General features: G+C 46.4%; 1 protein-coding gene and 1 long non-coding RNA gene across 2 annotated transcripts in view; one reads left to right on the top strand and one right to left on the bottom strand.

Annotated features, from left to right (window-relative positions):
• Positions 1 to 4,818, top strand: part of ADSS1 (adenylosuccinate synthase 1) — a 124,917-nt gene extending 120,099 nt beyond the window's left edge. Inside the window, exons 12-13 of the mRNA XM_063947420.1 lie at positions 475 to 624; positions 4,587 to 4,818. Of these exons, the coding sequence (XP_063803490.1) occupies positions 475 to 624; positions 4,587 to 4,639 (203 nt within the window). The 3' untranslated portion in view covers positions 4,640 to 4,818. The remainder of the gene's footprint in view (positions 1 to 474; positions 625 to 4,586) is intronic.
• A 1,350-nt stretch (positions 4,819 to 6,168) lies between these two features.
• Positions 6,169 to 10,582, bottom strand: LOC134980556 (uncharacterized). Its single transcript, XR_010190431.1, has 4 exons — positions 10,368 to 10,582; positions 10,052 to 10,136; positions 6,945 to 7,110; positions 6,169 to 6,865 (listed from the first exon to the last, which is right to left on the bottom strand). It is a non-coding gene; the product is annotated as an uncharacterized LOC134980556 (long non-coding RNA).
• Positions 10,583 to 18,984: the final 8,402 nt, after the last annotated feature.

Below are 18,984 nucleotides of genomic sequence, written 5' to 3'. Positions count from 1 at the left end.
AGGGAGTCTGGGCCCAGGGGAGGGAGTCGCAGCCCAGGGGAGGAGCTGCAGCCCGGGGAAGGAGTCGCAGGATTGGTTGTTGATCTGTAATTTAAGAAAAACATTTTTTTTGCGCATTTGCATTTGACTCTGAATAAGACCTATGGCTTTATTACAAGGAAATAAGTTAGACACTAATTAAATATATGCTTATTTTTTTCACAAGAGAGTAACATAAATGTTAGTAAGAGCAATATATATACTGTATAATCTCATTATAAACTGCCAGAGGTATACATGTCATGAATCTCCCAATTCATTTAAGTTCAAGCAATAATACCACCTCTATCTGAAATACACTACAAATGTATATTTTTATTAGTTGGGGTAATATCAATAGAACATGAGTGGACATTGGACAGGAGATATGTATACATTCATAGTAGGATGGGAATAACATATTTGTGTTGGCAAACCTATTGTTTTGTTTCACAGCGAATCAAGAAATTCTGCAGAAGGTGGAGGTGGAATATGAAGTTATGCCCGGCTGGAAGAGTGACACCACCGGTGCCAGGAAGTGGGAGGAGCTTCCTGCCAAAGCACAAAACTACATCAGATTTGTGGAGAACCACATCGGAGTGCCTGGTAAGAATGCATTTACGTGTATGATGCCAAGTCAGCCATTTAAAACCAAACAAACCATGCTGCATTACCTTAATGCAGACAAACTGCATACAGTACCTGTGCAAAGTGCCAAGTTCTAAGTGACTGATCTGGAATCCATAGTTATATCCCGCTCCCCATACTTGTAGCTTGCCTGGGTAGCTTGCGGTTATTGGGGGTCATTCCAAGTTGATCGCTGGCTGCCCTTTTTTTACGCAGCGCAGCAATCAGGTCTCTACTGCGCATGCGTATGCACCGCAATGCGCAGGCGCGTCTTACGGGTACACAGCGGATCGTTGCTGAGCTATGGATTTAACGAAGAATCCATTCGCACGGGCGATCGCAAGGAGATTGACAGGAAGAGGGCGTTTGTGGGTGGCAACTGACCGTTTTCTGGGAGTGTTTCGAAAAACGCAGGCGTGTCCAAGCGTTTGCTGGGTGGGTGTTTGACGTCAATTCCGGGACCAAAAAGACTGAAGTGATCGCAAGGGCTGAGTAAGTTCAGAGCTACTCAGAACCTGCACAAAATGTTTTTGCACAGCTCGGCTGCGCAGGCGTTCGCACACTTGCAAAGCGAAAATACACTCACCCGTGGGCGGCGACTGTGCGTTTGCACGGCTGCTAAAAACAGCTAGCAAGCGATCAACTCGGAATGAGGGCCATTGTCTGGTGGGGTTACGCAGGACACAACTATATCTGGTTACACAGGTCCACAACATTTTTTCTTCTCATCCTACTAGTGCCTAAAGTGTGGTGCAATTTACAAGATGCAGATGGGCGCACCCCGGGGTAGTATGGGTTATTAAAATATAATTTTTGTGTTCAGAGATTCAAATTCTTCCTTTTAAAACAGAACAGAGTTCCTATGCAGGATTAAGTTCAGACCATGGGACTCCCTGGTTTTCCAGGGAGTCCCATGGTCTGAACTTAATCCTGCATAGGAACTCTGTTCTGTTTTAAAAGGAAGAATTTGAATCTCTGAACACAAAAATTATATTTTAATAACCCATACTACCCCGGGGTGCGCCCATCTGCATCTTGTAAATTGTTTAAATACGTTTTTTGGAAGTGGGGGTGACCACTTCGGCAGACGGTGCAGCACTGCTGACTTGGAGCGCTGGTTTGAAAACGTTTCTTTAAATAAAGTGTGGTGCAGTTTTCCCTAGTGTACCTAAATGTCTCAGCCTACAGGTTTATGGTCTACAGATACTTCCAGTTGTTCTTATGTAAAGTACCCTCTGTTTGTTCATAGAGTTGCATGCAAGTCAACCACAATTGCACTCACATTGCAATGCATAGCACTAAGGGGGTCATTCCGACCTGATCGCAGCGTACTTTAGTTCGCACAGCTGCAACCGGGTCACTACTGCGCACGCGCGGGGGCTGTTGCCCGGCAACAGCCGTCGCCGGGCAACGACACTGACAGCGGAAAAAGCGGTCGCAGCGGCGATCGCAAGAAGATTGACTGCATGAAGGCGTTCCGGGGCGTCAACTGACCGTTGGAGGCCGTTTTCGGGGAGTGGTAAGAAAAACGCAGGCGTGTCCAGGCGAACGGAGGGTGGATGTCTGACGTCAAAGCCGAGCCCATCATCGCTGGATCCGTCGCACTGGGTAAGTAACTGCAGGGCTGGTCTTGTTTTGCAGGAAACTTTTTTAGCATAGCAGGGCTGCAGAAGCGATCGCAGCCTTGCTATGCTAAAATACACTCCCCCATAGGCGGAGATTAGTTGATCACACCAGCAGCAAAAAGTTGCTTGGTGCGATCAACTCGGAATGAGGGCCTAAATCCAGATATTCAGCCGTATGCAGCATTGTACGCATCTATGTGACCACATTGCCCTCATCCGTCCACTTGAGCAAATAAAGGTTATTTAGGCAAATGTATTATATAACACTTCCTGTTTCGTCTCATTACCGAGGCGAAGCAGCAAGGGACACGACAAGCTGTATTAACATCGTGTCTGCTTTCGTGCCCCCTTCCAGCGATGTCCCCCTGATCACACAGCGCTTCAGATAAGAGCTGATGTGCTGGGTCTCACTGCTTGGCCGGCTCCTCTGCGCATGCATGGAATCTCGCTACTCACCAAGATCCCCAGCACAGTCCGGAGCCAGCACGCACCACAGCCAGGGACAGCTCTGTCCCTGCTGTAGCGAATGGGCATTGCCACCTGCAGCTGTCGAAATCGACAGCTGCAGGTGTCGGAACAGTCAGCGATGCTGACCGCTCATATATTTCCCACGCATATCAGCCTGCTATCTTTTAGATAGCAGCACCGATATGGACAGGGGTGCTGAGCCGGCATCGCTACCATCCTACATGGGGGAGAAGCGGTATAGCTTCTCACCCATAATTACGGGTAATACATTTACCCCATTGGGATCAATATGCAGTTGTACCAGCCCTTTACCTGGTGCAAGAGATAAGACCGATCTCTAGTATGTACAACGCATCACAGCCCACAGTTCCATCTACGTGCCCAGGACACACCTTTAATCAACTTAGCCTAAGTGCGAGTGCCCCTTTACCACCCATTCAACTGCAGATTGAGTTGTGTGCAAGTCGGAATCACGGCTAGAGGACCGAACCTGGGTAGGGAGCAGGCTCAGTGTTAGAAAATCGCAACATCTGTCCGTGAAATAGATTTTCATACAACTTTGCATCAATCCCACAACTTGGCATTCAGAACAGTGCTCATTATACATTACTCCTTGACACATATTTATAAAGTATCAATCACACTTATCTAATTTTTCACTTAAAAACCAAGGGGCAACGTTACTGAATGTGGATTTAAATCAATGTTGTGCTTAAGGGGCTTACTCGCACATTTACGAACATGGGGGGGTCATTCCGAGTTGATCGTAGCTGTGCTAAATTTAGCACAGCTACGATCATCTTTCCTGACATGCGGGGGGACGCCCAGCACAGGGCTAGTCCGCCCCGCATGTCAGTCCAGCCCCCCTCGCAGAAGTGCAAAGGCATCGCACAGCGGCGATGCCTTTGCACTTCAGGAGCAGCTCCCGGCCAGCGCAGCTTTAGCGTGCTGGCCGGGAGCTACTCCTCACTCCCTGGCCCGCAGCGGCTGCGTATGACGTTGCGCGGCCGCTGCGGCCCGCCCCCCATTCATTCCGGCCATGCCTGCGTTGGCCGGACAGCGCCTACGAAACAGCGGCCAAACGCTGCCATTTCGTCCCCTCCCGCCCATCGATCGCCTCTGCCTGTCAATCAGGCAGGGGCGATCGCTGTCCTGCTACGGCCTTCGGCCATCCCGCAGGCGCACTACGGCACCAGCACATGCGCAGGGGCACTACGGCGCCGGCACATGCGCAGCAGGGACCCGTTCGCTCTGCTGCGTTAAAACGCAGCGAGCGAACGGGTCGGAATGACCCCCATAGATAGATAAAAGACAGTTGACTTACTATTACAAAAAAAAAAACCTTGCATGTGGGATTGTTGCTTTAGTGATAATCATTATGTGGGATGCGGTTAGCATCCCTGCGGTCAGAATCCGATGCGCACAACACTGCAGGAGGGACCTCGATGACTCAAAATGCTGACAACTTAGTATGAGGGTTAGGGTTAGGTTTAGGCTGCGGGAGAGTGGGGGGGGGGGTTAAAGCTGGGATGTGCGAGGGGAGAGTTAGGGTTAGGCTGTGGGAGGGGAGGGTTAGTCTGTGTTGGGGGGGTTAGGGTTAGGTTGTGGGGGAGAACGGTTAGGGTTAGGTTGCGGGATGGGTGGATAAGTTTTAGTCAGGGTTTACTGTAGAATACTTACCAAAAAATTGCCGGGATATTCACCATCGCTGTCAGCATTCTGATGGTCAGGATTCTGACTGTCGGGATTCCATACACAACCCACGTTTAGGTACTGTTTCCCATAACTTGTATGCATTTTATTATCACTATTATACGAGATAACACGTATCGTTTGTTTTATCTGTAGTGAAATGGGTTGGCGTTGGAAAATCAAGAGAGTCTATGATTGAGCTGTTCTAGAGTTCGGCTGTTTAGCGTTCCACACCCTGATTTCAGCACAAGACATGAACACTGTATGTGACGCTAGTGAATAGTGTGTACTACAGCATATTCTGGACCTGCTGTGAGACTGTTTTCCCACTTTGGTACAATTTGTGACTGCCTAGGCTAATCTAAATAAAAGTGGTTTGAAATAAAAATGTATGAGTCTTACTTTTGAAAACTGGCGTTAAAGCAGCAAAGTGCAAAGAAAAAGAAATGATTTTATCTGCACAATTTGTAAACTATACACTTACGAACTACCTAGGTGTCCATATAGATCAAGTCAAAAAATTCAAGGCTAGGGGGTAGATTTACGGAAACCTCTAAAAAGTAGAGATGTGCGGCGGGCACTTTTCGTGTTTTGGGTTTTGGTTTTGGTTCCATGCTCATGTTTTGGATCTGGATTGGCTTTGCCAAAACCACCCTTTTGTGTTTTGGTTTTGGTGTTGGATCTGGATGATTTTTGAAAAAAACATAAAAACAGCTAAAATCACATAATTTGGGGATAATTTTGATCCTACGGTATTATTAACCTCAATAACATTCATTTCCAGTGTATTCTGAACACCGAACACCTCACAATATTGTTTTTAGGCCAAAAGGTTGCACCAAGGTGGCTGTATGACTAAGCGACACAAGTGTGCGGCACAAACACCTGGCCCATCTAGGAGTGGCACTGCAGTGGCAGACAGGATGGCATTTACAAAAAACTAGGCTCCAAACAGCACATCATGCAAAGAAGTAAAACAGGTGCAATGAGGTATCTGTATGACTAAGGTAAGCGCCGCAAGTGATGATGACGTTTTTGCCTCGTTCTGGTTTCTGAGTCAGGCGGGAAAACCCGAGCCGGGCTCTGGTAGTGAAGTCTGGTAGGGTTCGGGAACCGAACCCGCTCATCTCTACTAAAAAGGGATGGTGTTGCCCTTAGCCATCAATCAAATTCTTACTATCATTCCTCTATTGTGTTCTAGGAAATGATAGACACAATCTGATTGGTTGCTATGAGCAATACCAGCACTTGTCTTTTTTAGAAGCTTTCATAATAGCCTACTCCTACAACTATTCTAGAGGTATTTCTGAAACTGGATACATACTGTATATGAATTGGACCAAAAAGCCAATTTCTGGCCGTTCAGTATCACTAGCAGATACCTTCAGTATCTGATAGTGTGTACATTGCACATGTAGCCAACGGTTGGGCCAAAAACCAGTGGCATTGGGTCACGATATAAGGAGTGCTGCATAACATGAAAATGTACACTGAATTCCGAGTCCCTAGCATCGATTGGCAAATCTTTCATGTATGTACCCATCTTAAGCCTCACGGTAAGAAACTATTGCTGCTGCAGCAGCCTCCCTGGCCCCACTGCTGCCCAGCACACAGCAGCACATGCTGGGCTGTGGAGAAAGGCAGCTGACGAGCTCCTGGTGCTGACCCTGGGCCCAGGAAATTAGTACTTGCTCCCCCCCTTGTGGCGGCCCTGGTACTTGTCAATAATTTGGGTCAATTTATTAGTATTTAAAAGCATTTTATTTGTAATATTGAGAATACAAAGATTTTGTTATTAGTATTTGAGCATAAGAGCAGAGTCATTAGGAGCTTCAGTTATCAAGCCAAGTTTTCCGAGAGGCTAAGACAGGGTTCCAGTTTTGAATGATCTTCAACGAGGCTCCATTGCAATCTGAGCCCTTATATTAGTGACCACGGGTGTATCTAGAGAGGAGGGGACCCGTGTGCAGTCTCCGTGTGTGTGGGACCCCTCCTCTTCCGTCCAGCGGCCGGCAGCGGCGGCGCCGTTATCACTCTGAGTGAGCACTAGAGACTCTGGCACTGTGCCAAAGGCCACGCAGGCGCTGTAGACTCTGGCACTGTGCCAGAGTCTCTAGCGCTCTCTCAGAGCGCTAATAGTACTGCCAGCTACGGGACTCGGGAGAGGAGGGGCCCACACACGGACACCGATGGATGCCAGAAATTAAGATTGGGAGAAACGGGTGCAGTGTGTGCTGCGTGGGCCCCCTCCGGACCCACACTGCACCCATTAAAGATACGCCACTGCTGGTGACATTACAGTTCCATCATCTCTGCCACTGTCAGAAAATAATTGCATTGCAGTTCATTGATAGCTGATCTTTCCATTCATAGCAATAGCTGTAGCGTCTTTCACCTACACTTAGCAGCAAATTCTTCTGTCATTTCCACAGTCCCTGTTATCAAAGAAACATATTTAAACATTCTGTTGGAAAAGAAAGACGGGGCCAGAAAAAATATAAATCTGAACCAAACCTGATTATCCAAATTAAAGGCCTCATCATAAGCTGTTCTCCAACGGTGAATTTCGGGTTTACCATAAACATCTAAAGGAACCTCATATTTTTTGCGGCAAGTATCTTCGTCAGGACTGACAAGACTCTTCTGCTCGGACTTGAAATGTACAGTTCTGCCTGCAATACTTTACACAAGCACAAAACACACCAGTAGCTTTTTACTTTCACTATGGACTGTAATCACCATTGCAGCAGTAATAATGGGTGTCAGCGGCACTTATCTAAAATACAGTTGAATATGTATAAGTAAAAAAATTGAAAGTAAAAGAACTGAAAAAATTGAAAGAACATAGGGGGTCATTCCGAGTTGATCGCTAGCTGCCGTTGTTCGCAGCGATCAGGCTAAAAATCGGTTGTTCTGCGCATGCGTATGGGCCGCAGTGCACACGCGCGAAGTACTTTCACACAAAACTATGCAGTTTTACACAAGAGCGAGCGGCTCTTTTCAGTCGCTTGGCTGATCGGTGAGTGATTGACAGGAAAGGGGCGTTTCTTTCTGGTAGGTAACTGACCGTTTTCCGGGAGTGTGCTAAAAAAAAACGCAAGCGTGTCAGAAGATAACGCAGGCGTGCCTGGGGAAACGGGGGAGTGGCAGGCCGAACGCAGGGCGTGTATGTGACTTCAAAACAGGAACTAAACTGACTGCAGTGATGGCAAGGTACGAGTAGGTTTGCAGCGACTTAGAAACTGCATGGAAATTTTTTCAAGCAGTTCTGCTAACCTTTTGTTCGCACTTCTGCTAAGCTAAGATACACTCCCAGAGGGCGGCGGCCTAGCGTGTGCAATGCTGCTAAAAGAAGCTAGCGAGCGATCAACTCAGAATGAGGGCCATAGTCTGTAGGTCAGTGTTTCCCAACCTTGGTCCTCAAGGCGCACTAAGGGGTAAATTTACTAAAAACTGTGTCTGATCAATGTTTGCCCAAAATTAAACACAGGTGATCTATCGGACATGGGTGTTTTTTTTAAATTAAATATTTACTTTGCTCCCATGATTTACGTGTTTTCGTGTTTGGCTGCCATGTTTAATGTGAGTGCCGGCAGCAAAACACTCTCGGACATGAAGCCTGCACAGATCAGTGCGATCTGTGCCGTGCTTCTCTGTGTAACTATCAATAAATGGTTAAAAATCAGAAAATAAACGGCGTGGGTGTCCCAGTCCCCCCACAAGCATATTCGTCTATGCAAATGCCGGGACCCACATGTTTCCTGTCATTAGGAGAGCCAGCAGCCAATCAACGGGCACCTCCGTAGGAGCAGTCTGCTGATTGGTTGTGAGTGGCCAGACTGTCAAAGCTTCCCCCATTGACTTCAATTGTGAGAACAGCTCCATTGAAGGCAATGATGGGAACTGATACATTGTAGTCAATCATGGGAACCGCAATTTTATTAGAGGTCAACCCTGCGTTTCCCATCCCTGACTACAATGTATTGGCCTCGGGTGCCCTGTAGTGGGGGACCCCTTTATTGGGGGGTCTCCACACCCCCAGGTAACCCTGTCCTGGGCTGACTAGTTAGAGGGATTAATGCTTCGACCATGGGACCTGTGAAGTGTGTCCCCTGGCTGTGGCATTACCTCCCTGTTAGGGGAGCCTGGTGATGATTCTAAAAATATGGGGGACCCATAGTTGTTTTGCTCCCCTTATTTTAAGAACCAGGACCGTTTCAAGAGCCCGGTGCTGGTTCATAAAATACTTGGGAACTATACTAAATTTCTTTCCTGCATTTTTTGAACTAGGACCGGCTCAAAGAGGCCAGGACTGGTTATGCTTGTGTGGGGGGGAACCCAAGGCCATTTTTTTCTTCTTCAGATTTTTAACCGTTTAACTTTTACACAGACATACACTGCACAGCTGTCACTGATCTGTACAGGCTTGTCTAAACCTTCTGCTTAGGGGGACATCTAATTGTAAAGTGTATTTTGGTCTGAGTTTGCGCAATTCATAGGTGTGTTTGCAAACATGATTGTAGGCAAAGTCCCATGTTTCAGTTGTTTCCCATGGAAATTATATCTGAGTCTAGCTGATGCTGTATTTGATCATATGCCTGTGTCCACCTGTGTTTTGAAGTTCTATTTGAGCCAACACTCCTGCGTTTGGACTTTGTTAAATTCCTGTGTTTGTAAAAATGGCCAAACACTCCCGTGTTTGCAAATTTGGGCAAACACGGAGCATAGTAAATATACCCCTAAAAGTCCAGGTTTTGAGGAAACCCATGCTTGAGCAAAGATGGTCACATCAAAATAACTGAGATACTGATTTACTTATTAAGTCACCTGTGTTCAAGTATATATATAGATTTTCCAGAAAAGATTGCACACATAAACACTTAGATTGATTTCTTCTGTGTGTGTGCGCTAGGGTTGCCACCTCATCCCTTTAATTCTGGACACATATTAAATACACAGGTTCTGTGGTTGGCTGACTTCAAGACTCCATTTCATCTGGTTTTAATCAGCCACTGAACCTGTGTAATTAATATGTGTCCAGAATTAAAGGGATGAGGTGGCAACCCAAGTGTGCGCTGTGGAAGTTAATTATGGGCGGGGGAGGCGTATATGCCCCAGTGTCCTAACTTCTGTCTGGTAATTATCCAGTTAATGAGCAGCATTGATTGTCAGATCACCTGTCAAAAGGTATGTCAGTTTGCTAGTGTGTCTCTCACTACCTGGGGAGCAGGCTGACAGTCCTGTTGAGAGACACTGCTAGTGCTATGTAAGTGCTGTGTTTAAGTTATGTTTTGTGTAAGTTGAGTTGGTCATTAGATCCTCCAACCCTTAGGAGAGGGAGATCTGTGTTTAGTGAGTGCGGGACAGGCCAAGATTTATTTTATGTTTTATTTTTGTTCTGAAAACTAGCTACGGCTACTTGTACAAAGGCACTGGAATGACGTGCTATTGCCTGGCTGCTGCAGAGAAAGTGCTACCATTTACCCTAGGATAATACATTGCTACAATATATTACCCAAACACCAAACCTTATAGAAAAAGTACAAAGCAAAAGTATAGATAAAAATGCATATACAGCATGTAAGAGAGAGTATAAAAACAAACCATTGGTTTTACAGTACCTTTCAGATGCATTATGATTTTGTCTCCGTAATATGCCCCTTTCTACGTCCATGCTTGGCATGTAAAAAGTAACAGTGCCAGTAACTAGAAAAGAATATAGCTGGTTTACCATTTTGTATCAGATCTAATTCCGAAAATAAAAACGTAACAATGCCCTCACCCCCTGCACATGTATTGTTAATGTGACAATTGTGTTTGTTTGTTTTTTGTCACAATAGTCAAAATTGTCTGAAAAGGAACAACAAAAGATTCAATATAAAGGTCATATTGCAGAATAAAAATGGCTATAAATACATGTCAGAGATTAGTTCTTACTTGTGAGCTCTGCTGGCTGGAAATAAGTCAGCTCTGTGTTCTATGAGTAGTTTGTTGTGTCTGTCACCTGGATACAGCCAATGAAGGTTGCCAGGACTGGAACAAGGAGTCGCTGTATTTGAGAACTGGATGGAAATAAACGCTGTACCGCTCCCTGGAGAAAGCAGCTCACAGACAGCACTATAATTAGAACCTTTGAAATTATCCATTTTAGACAGAAAACATAATTAAGGTATTTAAATGAAAAGAATCATCTGTGGCATTTGTTAATATTTAATTTCATGGTTTGTCTCAGTTCTCCAGACCTTGCTAAATTATTTTTAAGCAATTTGCTAACTGGCGGTGAGTTAAATGTGATTAATATAAGGATTGAAAGTGGGCTGCTGATGCATAGCTGGTTACAGAGGCATCACAAATGGGGTGAGGGCAGGGCTGCCATCAGAAACTGTGGGGACCGGGACTGACAAAATAGACAGCCCCCCCCCCCCTTCCCCCCACACCACCACCACCACCTCCTAAAACAAAAAACTCTGCCACACCGCTCCACCCCTATGTGATGTCACACATCATGACGTTACATATAGGAGGAGCATTGCGAACTTGCAGGAACGATTCACAGAGCTGATGCAAAGGGAAGGCTTCTTTTAAGTCCTCCCTGTGCATCAGTTGCGTTGCCTGTGCAGCTCTCCAGGTATTGGCGGTAGGAGCCAGGGGTGGGCCCCCCTTTCCAGGCTCGGACTGGCCCACAGGGGTACAGGGGGAACCACCGGTAGGCCCCACTGCCTGGGGGGCCCTCCTCCTCTAGGGATCAGGTTCTAGACTGTGCACTTGAATTATATATTATACATATGTTACCTTATACTGCACAGGATTACAATGTATTCTCTACAGTACATTGCTGTCATTAATCTGGCACATCATTATCATGCATGCACTAGCATTAATTACTATATAAATTATCAAGGAGTCCAGACCAGGTACTCTCTAATGGTTAGCCGATCCTCTGTGGTGGCTGGCCACACTCCCTTTGTAGACTGGCCACACCTCTAATCATGGGCCCCTACCACTGCATACCCCCAGTGGGCCCTTCATGCTCCAGTCCGACACTGCCCCTTTCTATAAGGGCCCCGGGACTCCAGCCCCTGCAGTTCCCCCCTGTTGGCTGCCCTGGGTGCGGGCCGTACCTGGGTGTCACTTAAATGTCGGCTCCTTCGCAGTGACAGAAGCTGGGTGCTGCAGGGTGATATTACCCTGCAGCACTTAGCCTCTGTCACTGAGACGACAGTGCTGCCACTAGTCTCCGGGGCAGTCCAGTGTCTTCGGGGATGCTGGGCATGTCCCCAGAGTGATGTAACCGGGAGGGGGGGGGGGGGGGGGGGGGGCTTCCTGCAAGGCCATGCAACCATAATGATGCAAATGGTGGCTTCTGCAAGGCCATGCCCCCTGTCTGCTAAGTCACGCCGAAAGGGGGCTCTCTTGGCCGCACCGGGTGTCACTGACCCTGGTGCCACCAATCATTGGTTGCATGCAACAATTGTATATTTCCTCCTATCTGCTGAACTGTAAGCATCTTGATACGTCCGTTTCTTCCTGGTGCTGGTGGCTGTATATGTGACCAATTTATACCATATGTCACATTTGTACAGCCCATTATTTTGCTATTTGCATTTTGCTTCAATAAAACTTTAAACCCCTCTCTAGGTGAGCATCTGGGAAAATATTACCCCACAGAAACATAAAAAAGCATAATATACAGTATGTCTGAGCAACAAACAAAGGTCCTATCATCATCAGTGGTGCCTCCACAGTGGGCACGTCACAAGTGGCCCAGTAGTGCTGACCTGCACCTCACCAGGGTGATTTTCTGCCCTGTGGCAACCACCGGCACGATGAAGAGCACAGTCTGGAGCGTCCTAAGGATGTTTCAGGCAGCTCTACAGGCTGCAGGGTGTCGTTTATGGCCCTGCCAAGTGCTCTTCCAAACCCAATGCAGATGCTATGAGGCAGCTATGGTGCCACTCCCAGGGCCCTGGGCAGGGGCACCACTTGCATACCCTTAGTTCCAGTCTTGGTTCTGACAACCAAGGTCGGACTGGCCCACAGGGGTACTAGGGAAAACACCGGTGGGCCCCACTATCTGAGGGCCCACTCCTTCCTCTAGGGATCAGGTTCCAGACTGTGCACTTCTATGATACATGGTAGATATGTTACATTACACTGCACTATATTATTGTGTATTTCAAGCCTCTGTGGAGGCTGGCCACACCCCCTTTATAGGCTGGCCACACCCTTAAGTATGGGCCCCTATCACTGTATTCCCCCGGTGGGCCCTTCCTGCCCCAGTCCGACACTGCTGACAACCATCATTGTCATCAGTGCCTGTCCCTGACCACCCACAAATAATACAGCTTTCTTAGCTATATGTGCGCTTGTTTCCTAGTCTGCCATGTGAGCACACCCTTACTGTACGTGGCTATGTTAGAATCCTCCAGCCGGCCTAGTGTGACCCAGCGACATGATGTAACGATACATCACATCCGCCATACACACTAGACTAGACTCTGTATGGCATGTGCCCCGGGCACCAAATCTGGGGGTTTGGAAAGCCGGTGCGAACGGAATCCGCATGGAGCCGATAGTGGTGAGAGGATGGTGCTGGATGGAGGGGGAGATATGAGGACACAAAGCCACCATGGTGCTGCTGCTGGTTGATAAGCACGCCGTGCAATCAGACTGCAACTTTTATCAGTAGTAGCAGCAGCAGGTGCCTGGTCTCTCTGGCCGCGGGAGCATAGGAGCAGACGGCACATTAAAGGGGGACTGTGGGGGTAAATCAGACCTGATCGCTCGCTAGCGTTTTTTGCGGTGCTGCGATCAGGTCAGAACCGCAATGCACAGGTGCGCCGCACGGGTACAAAGCGAATCGTTGCTGTGCGATGGGTTTTACGAAGAATCCGTTCGCACAGCTGATCGCAAGGAGATTGACAGGAAGAGGGCATTTGTGGGTGGCAACTGACCGTTTTCAGGGAGTGGTTGGAAAAACGCAGGCGTATCCAAAAGTTTGAGGGCGGGTGTCTGATGTCAATTCCGGCACCGGACAGGCTGAAGTGATCGCAGCGGGTGAGTAAGTCCTGGGCAACTCAGAAACTGCACAAAGTTTTTTGTACCACCCGGCTGCACATGCTAAAATACACTCCCCTGGAGGCGGTGACTATCTGATCGCAGCGCTGCAAAAAATTGCTAGCGAGCGATCAGGTCTGAATTACCCCCTGTGTTCGAGGCACCAGGTGTGCTAAATTGCCACTTGTTAAATTGCTGAGCAGGGACCGGGCCCAGCGCGGTATCAGTTTGCAAGGGCAAGGTAGCTGGAACGCTAGAGCAGGGGGTTGTGGCTTCCCAAGCCTGGATCGGGCAAACTGGACACTGCCCTGGGCCTGGCGTAGCTGCATCATACCTACCCCCCCATTCTGGCTCAGCAATGTGACAGCTCCGGATAATGGCTTTGGGGGAGATGCAGACAACCTCAGGTTTCTGCTGTGTTTCATGGAGCCCCCAGCTGTGCATCTCGGTGTGCCCTGACTCCTAGTTTCGGCCCTGCTAATAAAGTCAAGTGCTGATAAGAAATAGATGAGGAGGAAAAGAGAGATGGAGTAAGAGGGGGAGAGAAAGGATGGAGTAAGAGGGGGAGTGAAAGGAGGACAAACCCAGTTGGGAGATGGGTGAATGCTGGAGAGAGAGAAAATGCAGCCAAGGGTGTCAGTGACAACATCTAGGTACTGATTCAAACTTGAATCAGAGAGATTTAAGGTGGGTACACACAGAGAGATCCGTGCTTAACTTATGAGCAATCTGACAAGATTGCTTAGAAGTTAAGCATGGATCTCTCCGTGTATATCTCCTACAGCGATGGCAATGCGCGGCCCCGCGTGTAACTATCGCCGGTGCTAGATTGGCCTGCATGCAGGCACAATCTAGCAGGTCGCTCATTTCACCACTGGGCGAAATGAGCGGCCCAGCTGTCCCCTCCTCCTCGCTCAGATTATGGTCTTTCCTCTGGAAGTAAGGAGGTCAATGGCCTGGTGGCTACAGACATCATATCTGGACAAAGGGAGACTCCTTTGGATATCAAATTGGGAAACTCTGACAATGGATGCCAGCTCTCAGGGGTGGGGAGCAGTGTCAGGAAGGAGTTGTTTCCAGGGGCAGTGGACCAAGGAAGAAAGTTGCCTGCCAATAAATATATTGGAACTTCGGGCCATATATATGGCATTTATTCAAGCAAAGAACATCCTTCAGCGGAAACCAGTTCAAATCCGCTTGGACATTGCAATGGCAGTAGCGTACCTCAACCACCAGGGAGGAACTTGCAGCCAAAACACAATGAAGAAGGTAAGTCACACGTTAAGGTGGGCAGAACTTCATTATCCAGCCTTGTCCGCAGTACTCATTCCGGGAGTCCTAAACTGGGAAGCGGATTTTCTCAGTCGACACGCTATTCATACACGAATAGTCTTTACACCCCAAGGTCTTACAAACTCTGGTAGACAATGGGGGTTACCGGAGATAGATCTCATGGCGTCCCGTCAGAACAACAAAGCTTCTGCATGCAGGTCCAGAACAAAGGATCCCAGAGCGACCTTTATGGATGACCTGTCAGTGAGATGGGACTTTCGTCTGGCTTATGTGTTTCCACCAATCGCCCTGTGACCCAGGGTGATGCAAAAGGTAAGACAAGGTAAGGGTGCCGTGACACTAATAACTGTGGCTTGGTCCAGAAGGCAGTGTTACACAGATCAGCAGAGGATGCCGATGGATGCTCCATTCCTACTCCCTCAACATCCAGATCTACTGGCTCGGGGTCCTTGCTATTACAAGCACTTGGATCAACTGTCTTTGACGGCGCAGTTCTTGAGACTTCCATCCTGAAAGCAAGAGGATCTCACAACAGGTAAATTAAGAAATGCTCAGAGTAAGGAAACCTTCCTTAACTCGCATTATCACTGACTATAGCAAGCCTATATTCAATGGTGCAGTGACTGGAAATTTGACCTTAGATTTCAGAATTTCAGACAGATGAAGTCAGCATTACCAGAATGCTGGAAAGACTCAGATTAATAAGGGGCACTTTTATGGTAGTATAAGAAATTGCTAGAATAAAACTTAACTTTTAATTCATATTATTATAATTCAGCCCATAACAGGCACACATAACATAACATAACCACAGTTCCAAAAGAGGGCAAAATATGGACAAAGACAATACCAACACATAAAGAGTTTAAAATACACAAAATTAAAAAGCACGCAGGTTCATGTTCATATACAAATATAAAGAGAAAATATGTATAAATCCTCTCAATATCCTAATGAACGAAACAATATCTCTCAGGTACAGGTGTCACAGCAATAATATTTGACAGTAAGATAGATAATAGACAGGACTACCTAGGAACGCTCAGAATTCTGCTGTCTCTCATGTGCCTTAGCAGTGAATGAGTGATGAGAGATTCTTACCAGTGCCAGTCCTTAGCAAATAACGTAATAATAGGATTTAATATACCTACCGGTAAATCCTTTTCTCGTAGTCCGTAGAGGATGCTGGGCGCCCGCCCAGTGCTCCTTTCTCCTGCATTATATTTGTTCTTCTTACAGAAGATATCACATATTTTGTTGTTATTCAGCAGTTGCTTTAAAGTTATTCATCCTCATTGGCATGTGTTGAGTTGTATGCCATGTTGTGCGGCATGGTTGAACGGAGTGAGCTGGTGTGAATCTTGCCACTAGCTTAAAGTAAATCCTTCTCTCGAAGTTTGTCCGTCTCCTCGGGCACAGTTCCTGTGCTGGGGTCTGGAGCAGGGGCATAGAGGGAGGAGCCAGTTCACACTGTAAAAAAGTCTTGGGGTGCCGAAGGCTCCTGCAGACCCGTCTATACCCCACGGTACTAATGTGGATACCAGCATCCTCTAGGATGTAAGAGAAAATACAGATTTCATCAGCCTTTCCTTTCTGCTTTTGGCTGTTGTGTACTAGACACAGCACAACCAATGAGAGAATTACTCAGCTGTCTTCCTCAGGTTTAGAAGAAAGGATGGTTTTTCATAAAGAGTTAACTGCATAAGCATCTGTCTGTACAGACATCACATCATATAGTGATTGCTGCAAAATACACATAGCTCAGATGAACAATGATCGAATGCTGTGATGCTTGTGTCAGTACAGTCCTCCACTGATATTAGGCAGGACCCAATGTAGTTGACCGAAATCAGAACATTTATTCCGTGCCGTCTATAACTGAACAGATTGCTGTGCAATTGATGGAATTATAACAGTTTTCATAGAACCGTGGCTTTGAGGTAATATATGAAAATTAAAGTAAACAGCCTTACAGCATCTATTCATCCCACAATATGAAAATACTGCTATCACCAATCTATAGTAGTGGTGATCAAGATGGTACCATCCTCCACCTAACGGTTAAATCGTGAATCCAAAAGATCAGAATCATATCTTTTGCATATTGGACATGGCACAGCAGATAGTCACCACAATAGCAAAGACGCCTATTGGCCCTCATTCCGAGTTGTTCGCTCGCTAGCTGCTTTTAGCAGCATTGCACACGCTAGGCCGCCGCCCTCTGGGAGTGTATCTTAGTTTAGCAGAATAGCGAACGAAAGATTAGCAGAACTGTTACTAAATAATTCTTAGCAGTTTCTGAGTAGCTCCGGACCTACTCACAGATTGCGATCACCTCAGTCCGTTTAGTTCCTGGTTTGACGTCACAAACACGCCCTGCGTTCGGCCATCTACTCCCCCGTTTCTACAGCCACTCCTGCGTTTTTCACTGGCACGCCTGCGATTTTTAGCCAACGCCGAGAAAATGCTGAGTTGCCGCCCAGAAACGCCCCTTTCCTGTCAATCACTCAACGATCATCAGAGCGACTGAAAAGCTTTGCTCGAGCAACAGCAAATCTACTAAGTTTTGTGTTAAATAACTAAGCACATGCGCACTGCGTACCATGCGCATGCGCATTTAGTAACTAATCGCAGCATAGTGAAAATCGGCAATGAGCGAACAACTCGGAATGACCCCCATAGTCACATACAACCTGCGTGCTGGGGCTGCCCACTATGTGCAATTAGCGGGCATGCCCAGGGACTCCTGACGTACGTTTCGCTTAGTAGAAAGTCTTGCTCACAAGAAAAAGCTCATGGTGCTTAGCCTCTGGGTTAAGCTATTTAAGCCCCGTGTATCCGGCTAGGCACCCAATCAAAGGAGGAGTTCTGATTCAAAACTTGCCACGTCAATGTTCTACTCTCGAGCCGGCGGTTAAGTGCCGCTCATGAGTGACAGGCTGCGGCTCTTTAGATTCACATTACATATGTTATTCAGTGTAAAATATCGAAGTTATTTGGCACAATAAAAAAAAAAAAAAACAATAGTGAGGAATATATCCACAGTAAATTAGCTGGGTAACACAGATATGGGTACAGCTAATGAAGTATAGCAAAGTGGACCTATTATCTTCATGAATATAGTGCTGTCTATATGCCTTATGGAAATGTCATATATCCAAAGTTAATTGAGTATTTACTACTGCTAATAAAAATTGTAATGAAATCACAAGTGTCAAGATTATAGTACTTATTGAAGTGAAAGGAGATGCTCAAAAGAAAAAAAAATGCAAGCAACATAATTAAAAAATAACAGTTGCTGGTACATAATTGCAAGTGTAGCAAGTGGATGAACTTGCCATAAAAATGTTTCAAAAAAGGTTACTGTTACTGATCATATAGCGTGTTTAACATTGCAATACAATAGCTGTCTAACCGCAAAAAATTATTGTAACATAATATAGAGACTGGGTACAAGTAAAAATGGAGACCAGAAAGAAATAAAAAATATAAATGTCCAAGTCTCGTTAGTAGCGTAGTCAGTAAAATAGAAAAAGCAGCCCAAGGTGGGTCTTGGTGTGCCACCGGTGCTGCAGGCTGACCGAGGGGTACAGGACCCCCAATACCTGGATCCGCAGCTGGAATATTTTCCTCAGATAAATCTGCGGCGTCAGCATTGCAAGACGCAAGATCAGCCACAGATCTCCCGCCTTGTGATGCAGACATTATTGGAGAATGTAGCTCTAGGGCATAACAGTACCATATAGCCAGACACAGTACCTGACAAAAAAAAAAAAACCCGTGGAGTGTGATTACAATGCAGATAACAGACAGAGGATTTAAGTGGTATAAGGTGACTGAAATATACAGAGAAAAATACCAAACAGTATATCCTATGAAAAACGATATATATAGGACCCTGATGCACTTAGCCCCCTTCAGGGTACAGAATATAGGGATAGCAATATGTGTGAGATACACGGAATAGGAACCACACAGCAGCTACAGGCACACACAGTCACATGTACAATGCAGAAATTATTACAAACAACAATAAAACTGCACTGGACTAGCAATACTAAGTAAAGCTATGTATGTATACAGATATAACAATGCACAGTAAATACTGGATGTATATCACAGGATACTTGTACTAAATATTCATATAGAAGTGCACTTGTTCTTAACTAACGCTGTCTAAACGACATGTAGAATACTTAAGTGT

Source organism: Pseudophryne corroboree, chromosome 12, assembly GCF_028390025.1.
Source record: "Pseudophryne corroboree isolate aPseCor3 chromosome 12, aPseCor3.hap2, whole genome shotgun sequence".
Classification (NCBI taxonomy): Eukaryota; Metazoa; Chordata; class Amphibia; order Anura; family Myobatrachidae; genus Pseudophryne; species Pseudophryne corroboree.
The sequence above is the reverse complement of the archived record's forward strand: the minus strand, read 5'-3'. Positions and strand labels throughout refer to the sequence as shown.